At 42.8% G+C, this 23,533-nt stretch overlaps 1 protein-coding gene across 4 annotated transcripts in view; it reads left to right on the top strand.

Annotated features, from left to right (window-relative positions):
• The window catches only part of Ntm (neurotrimin), a 987,861-nt gene that overhangs the window by 952,833 nt on the left and 11,495 nt on the right, over positions 1–23,533 (top strand). For 2 of the 4 annotated variants that reach the window (XM_015995471.3, XM_076575913.1), the window contains exons 5-8: positions 14,759–14,893; positions 16,711–16,831; positions 19,632–19,783; positions 22,826–22,861. In XM_015995471.3, the coding sequence (XP_015850957.1) occupies positions 14,759–14,893; positions 16,711–16,831; positions 19,632–19,783; positions 22,826–22,861 (444 nt within the window). The remainder of the gene's footprint in view (positions 1–14,758; positions 14,894–16,710; positions 16,832–19,631; positions 19,784–22,825; positions 22,862–23,533) is intronic. The other 2 variants (XM_042280600.2, XM_006976566.4) reach the window with 1 other exon arrangement.

The following is a 23,533-nucleotide window of genomic DNA, read 5'->3' as shown; positions in this document are numbered from 1 at the left end:
ATAACTTTTCATCAGTAAAAGTAGCTAAGTTTTCCATGTCAGAGACCAATACCATTGGGTACTGATGAAATGAAATGTTCCTTGATCCCATTAGTTGGAATTAAGGGACAGGGAGAGTTACCAGGTTTGAAGGAGACTTGAGGTTTGCATGTAAATGTGATTTACATGGAAGAACAGACCTGGGGGGTGGAGGCCACAGCACTGGCAGTGGCAGGTTCCATTCTAGATCTAGGATAGACATAGATATCTTTGGCTCCAAACATCATGATGCAGGAAGGGAGAGGTTTGGGTAGATCTGATGCTCTTAAAGGGCATTACCTTGCTTAGCTGAATTCAGTACCGTCCCTGGAATCAGCTCTTGCTAGGAACCATCTCCTTCAATGCTGCTTCTATTTCCTGTGCAGAGCTATTCTCCAAGTGGGCATGTGGCCAGTGTCCCCACACAGAGGTTCCCCTTCCTTTGCAGAGGCCTGTTTCTTGTTGACGGCAGCACTTTCCCCCGTTGCCTGTCCCAGGAAGGTAAAGAGCCTAATCACATCCCCTGCAAGCATCCCCTGACTAATCACAAATAGACAAAGCTGAATCACCAAGCGGATTCTACTCAGAAAAACTTTAACCAGATTGGTGATGACATAAGAAAGCTCTCCTATATTCTTCTGATTAGGGCACACTGTGTCCTCATAGCCAGAGGAAGTAGGGACATGAACAATGAGAACATTTAAGGAAGGACATTTGTGGAGGCAGACAAACCCAGCTTTCTCTTGATTTGCCCCAGGTCTAGGCTTCTTCTCTTTCAGGAATGTGAAATAAAACTCTTTAGTCATAGGGCATTTTGAGAAGTCTTTTTTTTTTTTTATGAGTTCAGACCTTTAATACACAAACAAAAAGAAAAAAAAAACAAAGAAAAATCTTTAAAGGTAGATATCAGCTATTTTCTTGGAAATAAGAAAAGAAGGTTCTAAATAGCCCATGATGGTTATGTCAGTCATCTAAATCAGTCAGCTATTTCAATTACTCCAGTTTTGACTTTGGAATCGCTTGGTGACTGCAATGTGCTTAAAACTGTTGTACATGTAGAATAAATAAAAGATTCAGTTCTGTTGAAAAGTAGTACACAACAATGAAGCATTATTCTTGCACCACACAACAAACAGAAGCGTACACTGAGTAGAGACAAGGAAGGATGTGTGAGGGTCAAAACAGGGTTTCCAGAGCAGCGCTGTCCAAGACAGCTTTGAAGCCTGCATAGATGTTTAAAGTGGACAAAGGAGGTATTTGATTCCAGACACAGTGGGGGAGATTCAGACACACAGATTCCTGTGCTGCCTCATATTTTTAGAATGCCGCTGGTGTGTCTGGTGCATTTGAGGAAAACACTGAGTGATAAACAAACCTGGAGAAGTGGGCAAGGGCCCAGAAGAGCTTCTGTGTAGCGTGTCACTGAGTCTTGTCAAGTAGAGAAGGGGTTTAAATGACAACTAGATTGATTTCTACTATTGCCACTATTTTATCATTAATAAATTGGGTGATAATAGAATTAACAAATAAGCCAGAGTTACAGAGTTAGGTAGAGAAGATAATGAGGACTTAAATTAAGAGAAGAGCACTGATGAGGAAATGAATAGCACATCAGGATGCTCCAGTGGGCAGGTGGGAATCCTCCACCAGGATTCCTTGATTGGAGGTGAGGAAGATGAGGGCTAAAGTGAGGCAATTCTGCCTCACCTCGGGAGAACTGGGATTTGCCAGAGCTGTGCATGAAGATGAGAGGAGGAAGGGAGTCTAGGCTGTTAAGTCTGGGGGACCACAGATGGGCATTGCCCTGCAGTTATGAGCCTGGAGTTCAGCAGGCTCTTAAGTTGGAAAGCAGACATGGAAATCATGATTATAGCTAGGAATTTCCACTGGAGACACAGGGTTCCTAGGTGGAAATTACCTGGAGAGTGAAGACAGAAGCCGTGGAGGTGTGAGTGTTATCAGATGTCGTTGTTGAGTACCCACCCCAAGTTCTCCTGTGTTTTTTTCTTCTGACATTGATTGCCTCTCGCGTGCCAGTCATTGTTTCTATGCATTTCCATAAATTTTCTCATCTAATTCTCATATCCAATCTATAAGTAGTAAAAAAGATATCTGCATTTTACTAAACATGGCAGTGAGATTTGATAACTCTCTCAAGGTCACCTAGTTCATAAAGGAATAGCTATAAGCAGAAATCAATAACATCATACATGTCTTGTTTAATTGTGTCATTTCTATCCAATATCTAGATGTGCATGCATATCTAGATAGCTTTGCTCCTTCATATCACATATAGTGATGGTTTAGAACCAAATCTGCATTGGTTCTGCACACACCTCCTCAAAATCTTCCTGGTAAAAGGAAGACCACAATGGCAGGGCTAAAGCACAGCCATATGTGTGCTTTATTAGACATTTTGTGGCGAACAGGAAGGGAGGTGGCTTATCTACAAGCCCTTTATGAGCATGAATAATCACACACATCTGGGAATTCCTGTGTTCATGAAAGGGGAAAGTCTTTGCCCACCAAGACCTGAATTGAAAAGGATTCATACAAAGTAATAAGAAGTATAAGGGGAACATTAGTGATGTATCCCATAAAATAGTACATCAGACCTTCTGTTGTTTTCCCTACACTCTTCCTATTATAGATTCCATGTGGTTGAAAAACTCCACCTGTGTATATTGGAATTAATAACAAAGTTGAGAGGAATTCACAAACAGATGGGCAGGGGGCCTGCACAGGCTTCAGGTAGCGCAGTTAGGTATGAAGTATCTGTGTTGGTGGCTAAGTTTTGACAACTGTTTGAAAACACGCCCCCTTCTTTTCCTACTTGAAGACTATAATTATATATGACAAATACAAAGTTTTCAGTCATGTGTTCTTTTCTCTCTGGGCCCAAATGTTCCTTCTTCAGACCTTCTTCCTGCTTTTCTATGTCTATGTTCATGTGATTGGCTCAGTTATTATCCTCTGCCCATACATGGCTGGCGTGCATCCTCCCTATGCTGATTGCAAATACAGAGATCATATCTGCATCCCTAGCATTTAGAGCACCTTGTCATTTGTCTTTCTGAATCTGATTGAACATCTCCCTTAGATTATCTTGTGGATAGAGTAACACCACCCCAGCTTCTCTTCTCCATGCCTGCCCAAACAACCACCTCTTTGTAAGGCTTTCTTTGGTGAACTCACTGATAAATGAACTTCTTTTTTTTTTTTTTTTGGTTTTTCGAGACAGGGTTTCTCTGTGTAGCTTTGCGCCTTTCCTGGAACTCACTTGGTAGCCCAGGCTGGCCTCGAACTCACAAAGATCCGCCTGGCTCTGCCTCCCGAGTGCTGGGATTAAAGGCATGCGCCACCACCGCCCGGCCATGATAAATGAACTTCTTAAGGAGAGTCTGTAGTGTGCTCTGCATCAGAGAATGCCGTTCCAAAATGAAAAGCCATGTCCACTATCTTCCACCTCAGCCTATACCCCACGACCTCCATGCATAGGGACAGAGCCTCCCATTCCCCATATCTTTCAATTCAGGTCTTGGTGGGCAAAGACTTTCCCTTTCATGAACACAGGAATTCCCAGATGTGTGTGATTATTCATGCTCATAAAGGGCTTGTAGATAAGCCACCTCCCTTCCTGTTCGCCACAAAATGTCTAATAAAGCACACATATGGCTGTGCTTTAGCCCTGCCATTGTGGTCTTCCTTTTACCAGGAAGATTTTGAGGAGGTGTGTGCAGAACCAATGCAGATTTGGTTCTAAACCATCACTATATGTGATATGAAGGAGCAAAGCTATACAGATACAACGTTGGTCCCATCTTTAGCTGCTATCAGGCTCCCTTTTGGTCAAGGGTAGAATGGTCTGTTAGTGAAGGTATGCATATTTGCATGCATCTTTGTGTGTGTGTGTGTGTGTCTATGTGTGCTTGTCACTACATGTGCTTGTCACCACACACACACACACACACACACACACACACAGCTGTTTCCTCAGGTACAAGCTCCTGGGCCAGAGTTCCCCACTTCTCTAATTAAAGAGATGCTCCACAAATTGTCTTGATAGCTAAATCCCAGATGCTCAGGGGCCAACCCTCATTTTTCTAAGACGGCTGCAAGGTGGTGGGCAGGAAGACTGCTGCAAGGCAGTGGGCAGGAAGGCTGCTGGAAGTGGACCTCTTGCTAGGCATGCCCTCTCCTGGCCAGAAAGATCTTAACCCTTCAGGAGTCTCTCAGATAAGTGAAATTCCCTTAAATGAATGTGGGCAAACAATTCCAAAGCAGTTAAGTCCTTTATCTTTGTCAACACCACACCGACTCCTGTCTCAAGAGAGTGGGAAAGAAGCAAAGCAAACGCCTATAGCCTAAGATGGCATGGCACTGCTGGCTTCTATATTTATCCCCCATCAATGTCTTTCAGATCAAATTGGCTGAGTTTTACAAATCAAAAGCTGATTTATTTATTTATATTTTATTTATTTTCTAGCAGCCATCAGCTGCACTCCTGCAAATACTCAGGTTCCAGACATCACGCTGAGAACTCCAAGCATCCAGCTGTGTGCTTTGATTTTGATAGCATCACCCGTAATAGAAGGTCTACATGCAGAACTCAGCTGGCAGGTCCTCAAGCAGGGAACACAGTAAGGGGACCTAGCCAACAGCCCAGTAGCCTCGGAAGCCTCACCTGCCCTGAAAACTGCCACCACTGTCATTAGGGAAAGTCCTGACCTTTCCTAAAAAGTTCACAGGGACTGGCTCCAGGGAAGAAGACAAAGGGCTCCTTGTCACAAATATTTCAGGTTGCAACTTCTTTTTTATAGAGAGATAATTTATTCTCCCAAAATTCCCAGATCTGTACTAGAGAAATTTCTTTTTTTCATCTTTATACCTTAAAATATTATACTTTATATGTGCATATTCATAAATACTCAAATATATGCATACATTCACTTCCAAATATCAAATTAGTTTTAACATATGGAGGATCTATACTAGATTCGTTGCTGAGATATATGTACATATATATGTTTACACATGCAATAGATAGTTGGTGCCAGTTCACATTTTTATCAAATTCATACTGCTTTATGATAAATCAGGTTAACAGATTAATTTTGTGAGTGCAGTTTACATTTCTGTCACAAGCAGGGGTTCTGTTGAACAATGAAGCTGTTCCTGGGTGTACCCCATGTGTAAATGTAGCCTTGACTCAGATGAAGACCTCAGCTACAGTTAACATCTCTGCATCCAACAGAAAGGGAATTTGCAAGAATTGATTCCAGCAGCTTCCCAAGAATGAGCAGTGCCCATGTTAGCTGAAAACAGAGAGTGGCACACAGGAATTAGCATGAAGACATTGTACTCCTGGCTTGATGGTAACCAACAGTGACCTGTTGAAATACGTGTCCTCTTAAAGATGGAAGCCAGCCATTTAGATTGGTTCAGCCAATGTCACTTCCTAAAGTTTGATAGCAAAAGTAATTTTCCCACCAAGTCTTTACAGGCTTATTCCTCAGTTTGCTGCAGGATAAAATCAGTTTGAAACCTTCCAGGACATTTTCTATGAAAGACAGCTTTTAAATTTGCCCACTCTTGCAGAGATCATCGGATTCTCTTTTGTGTCAGCCCTCTGATCAAGATCTGGAGGAAAATCATGCGTGTGTGTGTGTGTGTGTGTGTGTGTGTGTGTGTGTGTGTGTGTGTGTGTGTGTAAATGTGTCTTTAACGTTTTGTTCTTAGTTGTGAATTCAGAGATGTTTCTCAAGCCCTCGAGCAGGCTTACCTGGCATATGCAACTACACTTGATTTGTTTTTAAGAAGAAGTGATCCTCAGGAATTGTATTTCTTGTAAATCAAATCCTATTTTAAGTGAAAGGAGTAGAGATACTAATTAAAGGATATATTATGAATCCTTTGTAGAGTTTATTACATTCCTACCAGGAAAGATGATATCTGACCTTCTTTTCATTTCTTACTCGAGATTTTCTTGTCTTGAATTTTTTTTTATATTAAAAGGTGCTCAAACTTAGTTCAAACCACTAAAACCAATGGGTGTGCTAGTTCCATTCACTGGGGGGACTGTCCATAACTATGTACTTATTTCACACCCACACTTCTCCTCCAGGTGGTACGATCTTCCCATCTTATGGAAGAGGGGTCTGACACACAAAGGAGCTGTCATCCAGTATAGTCTATGGGGTGTGGGTTGTGTCCAGCCTCATGGCTGTTCACTTGCAGCCAGGAACAACTGCTTATAGCCTCAGTGTCTCTTCAATCATTTTGTTCTGGCCTCATCCGAGGCCCCCAGAAGCTGTTCTGCACCAAAGAGCAGAGCAAACGGAGCTCCTGGGTTCACAGATGGGGTGGTAAAATTCTTATAACCTAAAATAATAGTAATCCTGTTGTAAATTTTATCGTACCCAAGAATAAATGTGTCAGGTGGACAGCGGTAGTTATTGGAGGGGATACAGCTGCCTCTTTGCTTGATATTTTTATGTTATGTATACTATAAATCATTCATCACCAATACCATGTTGTGCAAACATGTTTAATGTCCGTAGTCTCAGCCTACTGCACCTATTTCAATATGAATTCTGTCACAGCCAGTTTGACCCCCTAATCTTGTCCAGCTGAGCATCAAGGCCACAGACATGCCCCGCTTCTGTGTTCTACATTGCAATGATCGGTGCTCTTGGATTCCAGGGCTACACTGGGTGCTCAGGCAGACCCTGACCCTGGAGGCACAGTGGCACTCATTGTCTTCCTACTTATCTTTTGTTTCTGGTTTTGATTACTTCCTTCATTCCCATCTTAAAATGCTCCTTCTAGCTCCTTGCAGTTGATACTCAGAACCTTCCCTCTACTGTGGTGTTTCCATGGACTTTCTCACCCAGGGCTGGAAAAGAACATGGCTTCCTCCAGTCTAAACACCAGCTGTGCAGGCTCACTTACTGTCAAAGGTGTGGATTCCAGCTCACTTGATTTTAAAGCAGATGTCCTAAAGCCTGGTCTGAGCCTTGCAAAAACACCCTGATGTAGGCTGAGGCATGGGAAGTATCAGTAGTTCAAATGCTTCTCTAGTCCTTGCCTGGCACTGCTAAATCCTGTGTTGGCATTAAATTTTTAAAATAATTCCTCTGAACTTCTGATGCTGGAATTCTGGGTTCTATATTTTTCCAGTTTCTGTGGTCCATTGATTTGATCTCAGCTGCTATACACACCGTAAAAATATTAAGCAAAGAGACAGCTGTATCTCCTGCAATAGCTACAGCTGTCCTCCTGATGAATTTATTCTTGGATATGATAAAAATTATGACATGGTTGTTATTATTTTCAGTTAAAGGAGTTTTACTGCCCAATCTGTGAACTCAGGCGCTTGGGTTGGCTCTGTCTTGCAGCAGGCCTTTGAGCTCAGTAGTGGGGCTCGTGAGAAGCTCCCATGGGGCTTTGGGAGGGGAGATCATGTGTCTAGCTTGATTCAGACTTCTTCATTTTCGCGCTTTGGTTGTCACATTGCTCACTAAGGTAGATGTACTCCTGAAAAGCTGGCTGGAAAACATTACCTGTGAGATAATTCATGCCTACTCACTGAGCTACAGTTTCAAGTTAAACACACTCCTCTGAGGAAATAATTGGCTGCAAGACTAGATATAAATTATACTAAACGCTTCAGAAGCCTTCTAAAGTCACATATTTAAAGAAAATCTTTTCCTAAACCACTAATCAGAATTACAATTTTTTTAACTCAGAAAATACAAATATCATATGAAAGACAAATGTCAGAAGTCACCCAGCCTTAGAGATAGAGCTACCTGAGGGCCGGGGAACCATGCGTAGTCCTGGGATTGTTTTGATTGAATTCTAACCTGTTGAGTCATTGGATCATTGGATAACTGTAAATGCTCAACCCAATCAATCATTGTATCAATAAGTGATTGACAAATTTCAAATCAAGTGAACTAGTTTTCGAGATGCATTGAGAGCCAGAGATAACTATGACCTGGTCCCTATTGTTTAAGAAGTTCAACTACATTGAAAAAAAAAGAAGCCATAGAGTGTCCCATGGCTGTTGGAAAACAGCATTAGAGATACATGTTCAGTGGCAGTAGAAAATAATGCCCAGGTAAAACTATGAAAAGTCCTCCACTCAGGAGATACTGGTTCCCTACATATTGGTGAAGGCCACATAGCTATGCCTTCACCAGTCCCTCTAGAGAATTGTCCTGCAGGATGTCTTCGTCTTAGCACATAAATGATGAGCTAATGGAACCACCAATGTTCCTTTAAACCCTTTAGATTCATTATTTTATTATTTCAAAGACTTTGAATTTAATTTGCAGCAGGGATGGAGAACATTCAGAGACATCAAAAACCGAAAATAAAGGGCATATGCTAACGTCCCTGGGATGCTGCACAAGACACAAAAATTTAGGTGTAACAAACAATCCCATTTAATTATCTCACAGTTATGGGTGACTTGATACATGAATCAAGCCCTTGCTTAGTCTAGGCTCTCTCTACCAACTACAGGAAGGGCTATTCTCTGTTCCCCTTGCTTTATTGTCTTTTGGCAATCCTTGACATGGCCTAGCTCAGGGAAGCATCATACCTGTCACTGTACCATCTTCTCCCCATATGCCTTAATACTGCCACCATCCAGCACTGTGTCTCAGCTTAATTACTTTCTAAATTCTTCATTTCCAGGCAAGGACTGCTGGCTCATATGTGTGATCCCAGCACTGGAGGGACTAAGTTAGGAGGGTTGCCACAGTTTAAGGCCAGTCTACAATACGAAGGGAAAACCTCCCTCCAAACAACAACAGGAAAAAAAAAGGAAGGAAAGAAGGGAGCAAAAGAAGGAGACCCCCAAGTACAGTAATGTTTGACTGATAATTCGGTCTTAAGCATACCGTTTTGGGGAGTGAGGGATAGTTCATCTCAAATTATAGAAATTTCATGGACAAATTAGAATTTGAAATAGAGGTGTGATGTGATTGACCTAGGTTAATAGGTGACAAGAGCAGTCTAGGAAGATGGGATCATCATATGTCTCTAAGACAAAAAGCAGCAGAGCTTGATTATAGTCACAGCAGGAGAGGCCCACAGGATGGCTCCGTGGGTAAAGTTCTTGTCAGATGAACATGAGTTTGTATCTCTGACACCCACATAAAATCTGGACAGTTGTGGTAGGCAGAGAAAAGGTATCCCTGAAACTACATGGCTACCTGGGCATCTGGGATATGCAAACTCTGGTTTTCTCAAGAGACCTAGCTACAATACATATGGGGGAGGATGACTGAGGAAGACATCTGCCATCAATTTCTGACCTCTACACACTTGGACACAACACACGTACACATTCCTCCACTCAGATCTCTCTCTCTCTCTCTCTCTCTCTCTCTCTCTCTCTCTCTCTCTCTCTCACACACACACACACACACACACACACACACACACACACACACCTTTAATAAAAGTGCTATAGTGCTATGGAGGCCTGGAGAGATGGCTCAGCAGTTAAGAGCATGTACTGCTCTTGCAAAGGACCCAGTTTCAGTTCCCAGCACTGCATTTGTTGGTGCACCTGGAAGTCCAGTTCCAATGGATCTGACACACTCTTCTGGACTTTATGCGTACCAGCATTTGTGTATACACATGCTCACCTCACCTACAGACAATTAAAATAAAACAAAATAAAATTTTAAGAATCATGATAGCATTAGGGGATGGATTGTGGGAGTCCAGCTCTGACCTGCTCCCACCACACAAAGGGTTCTTGGGTGGAGGAGAAAGGAATGAAAAAATATTAGATGACAGCGAGGGGAAAGACAGAGATACAGGATAGCTTCGGGGGGGGGGGTAGATCAATATTCAACAGCCCAGAGCTTTATTAAAAAGGGCTTTTTACAATGCACCAAGGGGAAAAACTTCCTCCTTGCAAGATCAAAGCAATAACGTACAGCTAAGTGTAGACCCTTCCAGACACCTGGTAAACATGTCCGTGGCCAAATCATCTCCTTATGCAGCCCTGCTGGGCAAAGCAAGCCCAGATTCTCTGACCCTGAGTGAGTTCTCACTAGGAAACCTCCGTGGATCTCCACAATGGATGATGGCAATGATGAGAGTGCCCGGTACCTAGGGAGAGCTGATCCCAGGCCTCTCACTCTCGCCACAGCAACTGCCTCTCCCAGCAGCGCTGCAGGTGCATGGTAGTACTCTGGATTGTTCCCAAGAAGAACTGGTAGTGCAGAGAAGTCAGCAGACTCACCAGATCATGAATCTAGATGGTAGAGAATTAGTTTCACAGGAATCAAAACTTCTGTTCTTTACAAAGGCGGTCTGTCACTTTCTTCTGCACACCAAATCAAGATAAACTCTGGTGTGTAATGGGCTCCTGGGGCGGGGGGGGGGGGGAGCAGCTTTTATAGTAAGGCACAGGCATATGTACGATGTTAAAGAAAATAGGGATCCACTTGTGGCTTCTGAAGAGTTGTGCCATGAAGAGGGAGATATTTTAGGATGAAGAGTGTCATTTTCACCCAAGGATGCATTTTCTTTAGAAGAGAAAGCCAACTTATAGATGAGTAGTTATTGATCATGAAGAGACTCTTTCCACTGGCTTTTATCAAGCGGCTTGCCACTTTCCGTCTTAAGATGGCTGGAGCAATTTAGAAAATGTGCTCAGTTAAACTGTTTTTGTTTTTCCCCCTCCTGGATTCTTTCTAAGTTCTTCATGCTAGCAATAAATCACTGATCAATTCACCACCAGAGTGCAAATGCTGCTACAAGAAACCTTGATTTTTGTTTTTACATGCTAAAACTTTGTCTTTTGGTTGAGTGTGCTCTGTTCATTTGTCTGAGCAGCACCAGTGGGTACATCAGTTCTGGTGCTGTAGAGTTTAGCTTACTGTGTGTGTAATTTTCACCTTTCTCCCATTTTTTCCACTTAGACCCTAGTAAAGAAAACGTCCTACTAAGAGAAAGCTGAAAACAATGAGGAGTAATATTTATAAAGGTCTTTAACAGAGATGAGCAACTTTTCACAGGCTTTGCCTACTCAGAAAAAAATGTATATTCTGGGAATCAATGAAATTATGTGGGTTCTTTATGGTTTCTCACTTTGTCTGAGGACTTATGATGATAAAATAAAGTCTCATTGGGTTCTGTATGACTTTCATATACTAAATATTTGGATCAGTAAAGAGCATATGCCTCCCCCAAATCCTAAGCCATCTGCTTCCTTCCTTATACACCACCTGGCAAGAATAGATGAATTTTCACGGTCATTCATAGCCCCACATTCTTACAGACTACTTGATGAGTTTTCAGTGTCAATGACCATTTACTAGCTTGCACGTCAGCTCATGACTGTACTCCTTCCAAATGTTCTTCTTTTTGGATGTCCACAGAGTAAGTTAATCAAAATTCAGCTTCTGCAAATCTCAGTGTGATCACAACAAACATCTGGATCATAGATTCGGATCAAAATAAAAAAAAACACACACACACACACAGACTTCAGGTGGAGAAAGCAAGTGCCCAGAAGAACACACCCCTTCTTGTTTCTCTGTCTTGGTGGTGGACTACCTGGCCCTCAGAGATCTGAGGTCCCACCAATCATTGCAATGGCACTGGAGCTCAGTCCAGAAACAGCTGTCCAAAGCTAATTTATTTCCTAATGTTGAGGCACTGTTAATTTATAAATTACACTGGTAATTCGAGCTATTATTAATTTCAGATGGTGTAGGGCAAGCCTAATTAAAATATGACACCAATTGCCACACATATGTACCAAGGACTACCATTTAAAATTAATGGGAATATTAAGTGTGACACTGGTCTCTGAGATGCTTTGCACAGTAATTATAGCACTCTCTCGCGAAAAGATCTGACAAATGTTGGCCTGCAGTTGGTAGTAAATAAACAACAGCCATGTAAGAGGAATCACAACTTCTTCACTAGAATCCCTTCTCATTTCCTCTAGCCTTCCTCAAACCAAGGTCCTACAGAGTGTGTTAATCTGAAACCATAATACTGACTCGGAAGTTTCTTCTAGAAACTGTGAATCTTTGGGGGTTCTAGTTGATGGTTTTCTGTGCTGGGCCATGAGCCCTGTTTTCTACTTAATCAGTATACCCTTGCTTCTTCTTGTGAATTATATGTTCTCATGGTGGGTTTCTATTTTTTGTTGTTGTTGGTTTTTGTTTGTTTGTTTGTTTTATAAGAGATGTTGGCCCTTCTTTTCCCCTTGAAAGTGAATAGAATGAAGAAAATGTTGGTACCCATGAAGTACAGATTGTGCAAGCCTAAATATGTGTAGATGAGTGCTCTGAGTTGGTATGATGTTGCTGGATGGTTGCACAAACTTAGTGTCTAAGGTTTTTTATTGCTGTGAAGAGACACCATGACCACGGCAATGCTTATAAAGCAAACATATAATCAGGGTGGCTTGATTACAGTTTCAGAGGTTCTGTCCATTATCATTATGATGGGGAGCGTGTTGGCATGCAGGCAGATGTGGTGCTGGAGCTGAGAGTGCTACATCTTGCAGGCAACAGGATGTTGACTGATAGTCACACTGAGGGAAGCTTGAGCAAAAGAAATCTCAAAGCCCACCCCCAAGCATGGCTAAAATTTGCAGCATGGTGGACAGTAATGGCTTTTTCTTACAACATAATGGAATGTGTTTTTTTTCTATTATTGCTGCTACTGTTGCTATTTTTAAACATTCAGAAATCTGATTTCATACCTCTAGTGAAAAATCACTAATAATAATAAGACCATATCCATACCACATTCCACACACGATGTATAGTCATGAGCATTCAGTCATGCAAAGACAAAGCCTTTCCCATGCTCCTACTCTTTCAGACATGGTCTCCAATACCCAAGGCTGGCCTCAGGCTCACTAAGTTGCCTAGACCTTGCACACCTGGACTTGTCTCCACCTCCCTACTGCTAGGATGACAAGCATGTGTCATCACACCTGGATAAGCCCAAGACACTTAGAGAATAAGTTTCCAAATTCTGTCTCAAAGTTACCCTTGTCTTAGTTTCCTATAAAGTTTCAAATAAAGAAGGAAAATGCTCTTTAAGTTCTGGGATTATCTTCCCTGAACTGTTTAATGTGGATGGTGAGGATGATGATACCCTACAATAAGATACTGTGAAACATGAGCAGCAGCAGGGGGCATTGTGGTTAATCCTGGGACAACAGACTGAAGTTGGGATTGTCCCCAGAAATGGAGAATTGCTTTTCCAGTGTAACACACAAAATAGCCCCGATATCTCATGGAGTTACTGAGAGCCACAAATAAAAAGAACACAGCAGTCATGAAAGCACATGGAAACTTGCATGTACTGCCCACCTGGTAATGCAGTTAATCCTAAAAGTTTTAGAGAAGCTCAAAGGGAGGTTGGATGAAGCCACATTCGCATGGACAGCCCTAGAAATGGAACAGGGACTTTGGAATCTAGGTCATAAAATCCCTCCACAATGTCACATGATTCTGTTAACCCAGAACATGAAACCAATAAACAAGAAGTTAACACAACACAGAGAAGGATGTGTATGGCATGTAAGCTGTAGCTGTATATGACAGTGCTGTCCTCATTCTTGACATGTGAATTGGTTCTTCATGCTAGCAATAAATCACTGATCAATTCACCACCAGAGTGCAAATGCTGCTACAAGAAACCTTGATTTTTGCTTTTACATGCTAAAACTTTGTCTTTTGGTTGAGTGTGCTCTGTTCATTTGTCTGGGCAGCACCAGTGGGTACATCAGTTCTGGTGCTGTAGAGTTTAGCTTACTGTGTGTGTAATTTTCACCTTTCTCCCATTTTTTTCCACTTAGACCCTAGTAAAGAAAATGTTTAAGTGACAGGGAAAGATTTGTAGTCATGAATGCATACTCTTCCCTTCCTGCTCATCCTTGTTTGACATCACATGTGTGGTCTCCACATTGATTTGTTCTTTAGGTTTTATGCCTATGAGTTCCAGATCAATGTCTGGAAAAATTGATATCTGCCTGTTTGTCTGTCTTATATGAAAATAAAGGTGTTTTCATTTTATGTGTTTTACTGCTGATGTGTCTCATGTATAAGGGAGTGGTGTGTGTGTGTGTGTGTGTGTGTGTGTGTGTGTGTGTGTGTGTGTAACCATTCTGGAGTATCCTCAATTGACTCATGTTCAGGATTGTATTATGCAGCTCAGCATCCAAGACACACTTTAAATGGTGCCTGGAGGTCAGAAAGAGTTAAGGTGCCTACTCTAATCCCAGAGCTGAACCATGTGGTGAGATCCCAGCAGTATAAATGTCAAAATTATTATTGATCACTTATGAAGAACCAGTTAATTCTCTCCATACATGAGTTCAGTGGAGAAACACCACAGTTAAAACACTGGGGAGCCAAGGAAAAGAGGGTGTGAACTGGGGGTGGGGGTCAGAAATAGGGAAGAGAGAATCTGTAGAGTTCCTAAGGATTTGAGCTGACACAGGGACATCTCCAGATGTAACCAGCTCCTATTTTGTTCTCTCTCTCTCTCTCTCTCTCTCTCTCTCTCTCTCTCTCTCTCTCTCTCTCTCTCTCTCTGGAGCTGAGGACTGAACCCAGGGCCCACACTTGGTAGGCAAGTGCTCTACCACTGAGCTAAATCCCCAAGCCCTCTACTGTGTTTTCCAATGGGTGTCTTCGGTCTTTCCCCCCCAGTTTACTATACCGCACTCTTTTTTCTGCAGCTGTCGGCTTTGTGAGTGAAGATGAGTACCTGGAAATTCAGGGCATCACTCGGGAGCAGTCAGGGGACTACGAGTGCAGTGCTTCCAATGATGTGGCGGCACCAGTGGTACGGAGAGTGAAGGTCACCGTGAACTGTGAGTGGCCTTGCCAGCCCCCACCCCGTGAGTGTGTGAGGCTGGCCTCTTATCAGGACTGCAGCTATAAACCAGCCTTCAGAGCGACAGAGAAGACCCAGGGTCACTTTCTGTTCTCTGCTTCCAAGAGCTAAGAAGCCAAAATCATGTTTTATTTTCTTTTTTTTCCCCACGGATTCAGTGTCACCCTTCTTTTTAAAAGCAGCTGACAGTAACTTTATAGAACACCAAACTTTCATACATAGCTCGCAAATCAATAAACGGCACTGAATACCTGCTTCGTATAAATGTATTTCAAAAAAGTTTTCCTGTACTTTATTCATGTGACACAGTGACAACCTTCCTAGTCAGATACTTCCAGTGGGCCAGAGAAACCTGAGCTAGAACAAATACCACCCCTGTGTGTGTAACATTTTTGTATCTCTTTGTATCTTATGCGTTTATAATAAAGATGCAAAGTATATACTGATGCAGGTTTTAGAGGGTATATCTCAAAATTTTATTTTTAACTAATAGATGCAAAATTCAAAACATTTGAAGGCCAGTGCTGTGAAAACTTTATTCTCCCTTTGTGAGCCTTCTGAATTCTCCTTGACATTGGCTCTCTATGACTTGTGGAAGGTTTTTGCTTGTCACAGAATATAACCCAAGCCCTAGATCAGCAGCACAGAAGCCTCCGCCCTTCAGCATGGGCAGGATGGGGGAGGGGAAGGATAGCGTGTGTAGATGAATACTCAGTGTTTACTGTTTTGATTTGTGCTCCAGTTTGAATCTAGATAGAATGAAACACTTTAAGTAGTAAAGGTTAAACAATGCTACCATGTTTTCCTGTTATTGAAACTCTATTTTTAAGGGAACTTAAGACGATTTGCAATTGTTGACAATGAATGTAAGTTGTAAAACAAATGCGGAAGCAAAGGAAAAAAATGTAACATGGAAATTAGTAAAAGGGAGGAACTCAACCTTTAAATGTGAAACATAAAGCAGCAGGCTGCTGGGTTCATGTCTAGAATCTGCCTTTACAATTATTGCAAAGGAAACGTCACAGGCTTTAAGATGTACATCATCCAGAAGACAAAAGCAGATGTTTTTCTGAGGAAAAACCTTGCTTTTCCTGGTGTGGTGAGCCCAGAGAGAATCCTCTCCACTGTCAGATACAGTCAACACATCCTGTACAATGCCCTGGCATCCAATAGAACAGTGATTTTAGAGTGGTTGTTGTATAACACCCACCAGTGCAGCTGGAATGCCACAGGTAGCTGAGTGAAAACTTCAAATGAACGCAGACCAAGCAAAGAGGTCTAGTTTAGCACGGGATCCATTTCAGAATGCCCACGGGAAGGACTGGTCTGTACATCCTTCAGGCAATTCTCCATGAATATTATTAGTTATAAGTGAGTCTTAGATGGGAATTGAATAGCTTGAAGTCCTACACTTTTGCAAGACCTGGTGTGCAGAAATTCTATGAGGATGATTAAAGGTGCTGACTGCCATCCCGGGGAGTGTAAGGCTGATGGGTGGGTGTCAGCCTATGAAAGTTAAAAGGCTTAAACAGGCACTGTGCCTCAAGAGCTCCCCACTCTACCTCAGCACAGAGAAGAGAGGCAATGCATGCTGAAAGACAATGTCTTCCTTTAGAATGGCACTGAGACCATTTTTATTCTTGGGAATAGTCCATACAGCAGTTTGGTGATACAGATAAGCAGAGTAGGGCAGCGAATATGAAGTAAAATTCATGAATGAGGCGTTTTGTTTTTGTTTTTGTTTTTCATTTTCAAAAATACCCTTAAGTGGCATGGCCCATCTTCTTCCTGCAGACCCACCATACATCTCAGAAGCGAAGGGTACAGGTGTCCCCGTGGGGCAGAAGGGGACGCTGCAGTGTGAAGCCTCAGCAGTCCCTTCAGCAGAATTCCAGTGGTTCAAGGACGACAAGAGGTACGGTGCTCGGTCCTCCCCTCCTCATTAACCTCCCTTCCAGACTCCTGACAGCAGATCATCTCAATCTAATCTTTGGAAATCCTCTCCCGACATCCGATGGAGGTGCGATGTGCAAACAAGCTTTTTCTAAATTAAGGAAAGTTCAGCCAGGCTTTCAATGTCATCTTCAGTGTTATCACTTGCCAGCCACTGGGCCTGAAAGGTGATATAATTTAGCCAGGCAAAAATCAGAAAATAAAAGCCATCAACAACAGTGTGAGCCTCACGATTTTTTTTTAAGAAGCTATGAAAACAACACGTTCTGCAGGAAGCTATTTTTAACATTTTCTCAGACCTAAAAAATTCTGTCTCTGGGAGGGACTCTCAAGTTGCCTGCCCATCATAGGTCTCCATGTCCCTCCCTGGGGTTATCAGTACTGCTGTGTACGAGTCTATGACCCTCTTGTACCCTCCCTTTGTGTGCAAGTTGTCCTTTCTCTGTAGGAGAAAAGAGTTAGGACTATTCCCTTTCCTTCCCATTGTCACAGCCGTCACAGGGACATTTGTTGTGAGTCAGTGAAGATGATCATTTCGAGGAGTTATCAAATTGCATGTCAGCGCAGGGGTCAGTGGCTCAGCACAGCCAGGCAATATGACAATTACCACTATCAAAGAGCTATTTGAAGGTGAATGAACAGCAACTAAATGTGTAAGCCCTGTCTGTGTTCAAAATATTTTCATAAAAGTAGAGGCGAGGCGGCAGTGCTGGAGGTGTGACAAAGTCCTGTGAGATCTGTGGAGAGATGAGCAAAGATTGGAGGAGGCTGAGTATGGAAAACCACAGAGTCGGAGAAGGCCAGGGGAGACATGCTAGCAAAGCATTGTCATACTGCAGAGGTTGTGTTCACTACACTGTTTTCTTCATTCATGCAGTCACCAAGGCCTTAAATGTCTCCTAGTTCCTCCGCCAGCCAACAAACTAAATTTTATTTAGAATCCAGTCACATCATCATAAAATTCCACATCCAGTGAGGGACACATCCTGGCAGCCTCTAGTAAGGTGCGGTGTAGGCAGCCAACATTTTATCAGTGGAAGAACTAACACAGGAAGAGGTGGACAAACTCACTGAAGTAAGAAATAGAGCTGGCTGCTTCCTTCATTCAAGAAATCAGAAATCCTTCTTTCACACCACCCTTCTTACTGTAATAAAGAGAAACTGAGGCTGAGAGTTCCAGGATCTAGATACCCCACACATCACACACACACACACACACACACACACACACACACATAGCTCTGTTTCTGAACCACGTTTAAGTCTCAGTGAAAATTAATCTGCTGTACTCCATTATTCAAAATTCTCGGTAGAAAAAATATAGAAACAAAATATAACAGCACAATGAGGTCTCAACATGTATGAAGAAAAGGGGACAAAAATGTGCACTGAGGCAAAGGAAAGGAGAGCCGTCTTTTGGGGCATCACCAGTCCAGGCGGTGGCCACCATCTATGTCATCATCTACCCGTAAGAGAAAGGAAGGCAGTGCCCCAGTGCTTGCTCAGAAGCCCTGGTTCGGGCAGCTTGGTGGCCCCTTTAAGACCCTTTTATAGCTGCCTCTTAGCTCCTTCCCATTGATTTTCCTATGTTCATCCACTCATTTGCCCATGTATTCATTTCTGGTGTTCCCCCATTGAGTAGGTTTCTCTGTCCTCCCAGCAACCAGCATGCCAAGAACATTTCTCACCCGTGGTCCTTGCCACAGCTTTTCTTCTTTGTGCCACTGAGGCTACAAAGCAGCCGTGGCCTCAGCTCTCAGAGGGCATATGACATCTGTCCCAGTGAATGACAACTGAAGCCCATTTCACTTTCACTGACATGAGCGGAATTCAGCAATAAAGAGAAGAGTCTTAGGTGGGAACAAGCAGGTGTTCAGACATCTTTGCGGGCCTCACCCTACCGCTGCATTCACTTCCTTGTCCTGTGTCTGCTGTCAGTCAAAGGGAGAGGAGATGGAATTCTACTCTTAGAAAACCCTGCCCAGCTAACAGGGACAGTAGCCACTGAAAGGTCTCCAGCTTCATTAAGAAACCTAAGACCGGTAGCGGTAGCAAGTGGGGGATCCTTGAATGCCTGAGGAGGGGGATGTGTGTCATCTCGGGAGTGTAAAGTGATGCAGAACTCTGCTGGCCACCCTGCACTGTGTTTAGCCTCTTCCCACCATGGAGCCAAATTTCAATTAACAGCTCGGTTCTGATGTGAAGACATCTCCCCTTATGGAGACTACTGCCAGACCAGGAGTGGGATCCACACCCATACTAGCTCATAGAAGCATCCTCATGGTGGGTTGCAGAGCCTTGGGCAGCATCCCTTACACGATTCACTTCTATATAATGTTGGAGATAGAAGAGTGGCCTCTGTTCTCAGAGCAGAGGGCTTCATGCCATCCCACAGAGCCAAAGGGCATTTCAGTGAGGACAGTGACCTATTTGAGAAAGGAAGACACACACAGGGAAATATCTGTACTACAAAGCAAAAGGAGTCCCGCTGGTCCATCAGCTGACTTCTCCAGAAGCTAACATGGCCAAGGAAGACTGTTCCAGACTGATCCCAAGATATTCTGTCCTGATTGCTCTTCCCAAATCCTGTGGAAACTTATAGTTCTGCTAAGAAGAATGAATAATTATCATGATGGTATCATGGTGGGGGGAGGGTGAGGATATCATTAATTCTAGACTCTATGTCCATCCTATGAGAGAAATTGACTGTGTTTTTTCCCTCCCCGCTCTCCCTTCCCTTTTCTGTTGCTTTTTTTGCCTAGACTGGTTGAAGGAAAGAAGGGAGTCAAAGTGGAAAACAGACCTTTCCTCTCAAAGCTTATCTTTTTCAACGTCTCTGAACACGACTACGGGAACTACACGTGTGTGGCCTCCAACAAGTTGGGCCATACCAATGCCAGCATCATGCTATTTGGTGAGACTCTGCCCTGAGATGGGTAACAAGGCAGTGTGGAGTGAGGAAGGAGAAAAAGAAAAGGATTGGAAGTAAGCAAGGTACAGCAAGTGAAAGAATAAAAAAGGAGAAAGAGAGAGAGAGAGAAACTCATACATGTAAGAACATAGGTATCAGAAGTGGGAATGACAGAAAAAATGGAGTGTTCATTTACCTAAAATGATGAAAGTCCTGAAACCAGAGAAAAGGGTAGCTTTTAGATGCCAAAAATGACATTTTCCCCTCAGTGATGTCTCCAGAACTGACTCAGAGATTATAATTGGACAAAATAGTTAAGATCTCAGAGAGGAGCTTTTACGGCTTCAGTCCTTTGCCCACTGGGCTAAATAATATGTTCCTTTTTCTGAAACTTTTCCAGCCATTGGCACATAAGAAAATATGAATGACATTCATAAGAGCCGAATCACAGTCCTTGGAATCCTTAATAATATTCATTTCAGAGATGGGCAGATAAAGAAGACAGAAAATGGGATTTTTCCAAGTTCTCTATTTGTGTCAATGGCTGGTAAAGACATTTGCCCATCCTTGCCATCATCTTGAAGATCTCATGTCATTGTGCATGCACCAGTTCCTTAACTCTTTATTGAGGGACTAAGTTTATAAAGCATTTTTTTCTGCCCTCATTTCATACCTAGCCACTGTATTTGTAGCAGAAGCAGTCAGCAAGCTTTGTGGAAAGCACTGTATGTCTACACCCTGTGAGCAATGTCTACCCAGGAGTGAGCATACATGCCTATCTACCATCAGGAAGGTCTTCAGATGTCTGCCAATGGCTTTAAAGCCTTAATGTGTTCAGATACCTTCTATGGGCCATAGGATTCATTTCTGGTTGTCTTTTGAGCACATTTCTCAATTCCTCACCATGTTCAATGACTGTCAAATTTCCCAATCGGTTTCTCCCATTCCCTGTATTAAAGATACACCTGAATGTGGTACGAAGGGAAAAGAAAGATTTGAATATGCACTCTTGTTAGAGAACTCCAAGGCAATCTCACATCCTCAACGGCTCCACTCTCCATTCTACCCCTGCCACATATCCTTGGTGCTAACAACACACACTCTCTGGTACCATTTCTGTTTCCCAATTACACCTTTCCAACCTCCTACTCAGCATATGAAATGCAGCCCAGCCTTAGCTGAGGAGGTTGGAAAAGGGAAGACTGTATTTGATCCCAGAACACACAGCTGAGAAGGGGCAAGCTGTGACTAGGGTGACTGAGATACTTAGGCCCTCAACAAACATAGTCTTAAGCATTCTCTCACGTACAGGGATAGCCATGTGACTCTCTTGTGCAAGGACAGCATTAGAAGTCCCCTTCTGTGCATGGGAATAGTCATAAGAATTCTCTCATGTACAGAGATAGTCGTAAGTGCCCCTTTTATTTATCAGGCCTTTGGGGGTTTATGAGAGGTATCTGTATGCACAAAGGGTAGGATTAGGAAGGGGCAGGCCCATTCTCCTTTGCCTTGAAAATCTAATGCTTATCCACAGCGTTTCCCTCAGCACCTTCTCGCTTCCTGTTCTTTGGCCACAGCCATGCCCATTCTTTCAAATAGTCTTCCCTCTCCTTGAAACTCCTCTCTGCTCTAAGATGGAGAGAGGAAGGGCTTTGCCATTGGTTTTTCTCAGCAGACCCAGGTATGGCAATTACAGCCTTGTTTCCCCTCCCTTCCCACCACCCAGAAGAGAGCATATACCCTCTGACTCCTTTGGGATATTTTTGTCATTGCCATTATCCTAAATTCTAGGGTTTGCTAAATGTCCATTATGAACTAATAGCTCCTTTGCAAATAAGTGGAAGAGGCCTGAGTAAACTACAGATAAATGGAGTACAGGTGCAGGTGCTCCTTAATGGAGGAGGTCTCAGAGCTGGAACATACAAAATTTCTAGGAGGGAGAGGCAAACATGCAATCCCTTTCAAATTTAGAGAATTAGAAATCAATCTCATCTGTTAGTTTCATTTGCAAGACTATTCCTGAGGAGCCTGCCACAGAAGATCTGCATGGGCACCATTCTTCCATGGAGCTGATGAAATCCCAATTATGTTTAAGATGAGCATTTTCAACCCCCATTTCTAGCCAGGTCTAGTCCAGACATTATGTTCTCTTCCAAATTCATAATTGGGGATCATTATTAGTGAAGTTCATTGACAAATATAAATTTACTAGGGAATGTTCTGTGTCATTTTCAGCAAGAGCCACCAAGCAGAGTAGGCAGATTGGACAGTAGCACTTACTTTTGTGAATACAGAGCATCCATGATTAAATTTTTCTCCAGTGTCATTGCAGAAAGCCAGCTAAATGATTGTCATTTTGCCATCAACTTCCATGTAAATCATAACAGGGTATCCTTTCCATGTCACACTGAAAAGTGAGAGATTCTGGTTTAAGAAACTCCTGTTAAGTTTGTATCTTGGGAGATGTAAGTCTTATAGGAGCAGGGTAGACCTTGCCATTAACAACCAATAAGGCTCTGAGCATCTAGACTCTGGGACCATAGAGCTGGTCATAGAATTCTGGGACTGACGCTTCTGTATTCCTGAACCACAGCAGTTCAAAGTGGCCCCAAAGAAATCCAGATCATGATACCATGAGGTGAGAAATTGCTAGATTTAGTCTCTATCTGTAAGACAATGGGATGAAGATGTGGTAGGAAAACTTTCACTTGGAAAGGAGCTTTGGTGCTTTGTTTATAGTCAGTTAGTTTCCAAGCACAGCAGAAGCAAAGACTGAATCCATCTGCACTGGAAAATTCATGGAGTGGCCCTCTGCCTTGCTTCCTACCATCCCACCCCTGTTAAGGGACAGAAAGCATTTCAATGTTCGTCTTGCTGCACCTTGTCCTATGGCTTTTGGTTTGTGTCTTCCTTTATTTACCCTTTCCTCTAGAAATGCTTGTGAAAGGCAGTATACAAACTATATATGAAAAATATATAGCGACTGTATATAATATATGTGTTTGTTTTCATTTTTCTCTCCTGTATGTCCCCCACCCGATTTAGAACTAAATGAGCCTACAAGCTCAACTTTATTGCAAGGTCAGTATTCCCCTTGCCTTCTGCTTTCCTTCCCTTCTCCTCGATCCTAAAGTCCTCATGCCCTCCCTCTCCCTCACCCTATCCCTGGTGTTGATGTCCTGATATTCCTAGCAGTAACGTTGCCTAAAATGTGGCAGTGAACTGCTGTTAAAGGAGGCTCCTGGGAGCTGGTAAAATGCCATGGAAGTCTTTTCCTCTGCTCATCCCCTGCATACACTGTCTAGGAGAGCTGAGATTAGTAAGGCAAATAAAGTATCATTAAAATGCCAAACCCAGAGACCAGCATAAGGACAAAGATTTGAGAAACTGTATTTGAACCAATGAGAACACGATACAACTGCTGACCGCAGCACAGCCTGGTACAATGGTATCCGAGTTTGTACATGAAGAGTCCTGTTGATGTCCCTTGGCAGCAGACTCAGACAATTCTCGTGGAAATTCAAACAGTCCAAGAAACCTGTCACCATCATCTGGTCCACAGGTTTTCCAAGGATCCAGGTTGAGGCGCCAGAGAACTGCAGCTCACAGCTGACCTTTAGGAGGCCTCAGTTTTTAGATGAGTCATATAACCTCATTTGGACTTCATTCCGTCTTCTATGAAGAGTAATCTGCCCTTCAGAGTTGTTCCAGTGTCCAACATGTAAAAGACTCTGAAGCACATCATTGCATGTT

Source organism: Peromyscus maniculatus, chromosome 7, assembly GCF_049852395.1.
Source record: "Peromyscus maniculatus bairdii isolate BWxNUB_F1_BW_parent chromosome 7, HU_Pman_BW_mat_3.1, whole genome shotgun sequence".
Lineage (NCBI taxonomy): Eukaryota > Metazoa > Chordata > Mammalia > Rodentia > Cricetidae > Peromyscus > Peromyscus maniculatus.
This window is presented reverse-complemented; position numbering and strand designations above follow the sequence as displayed.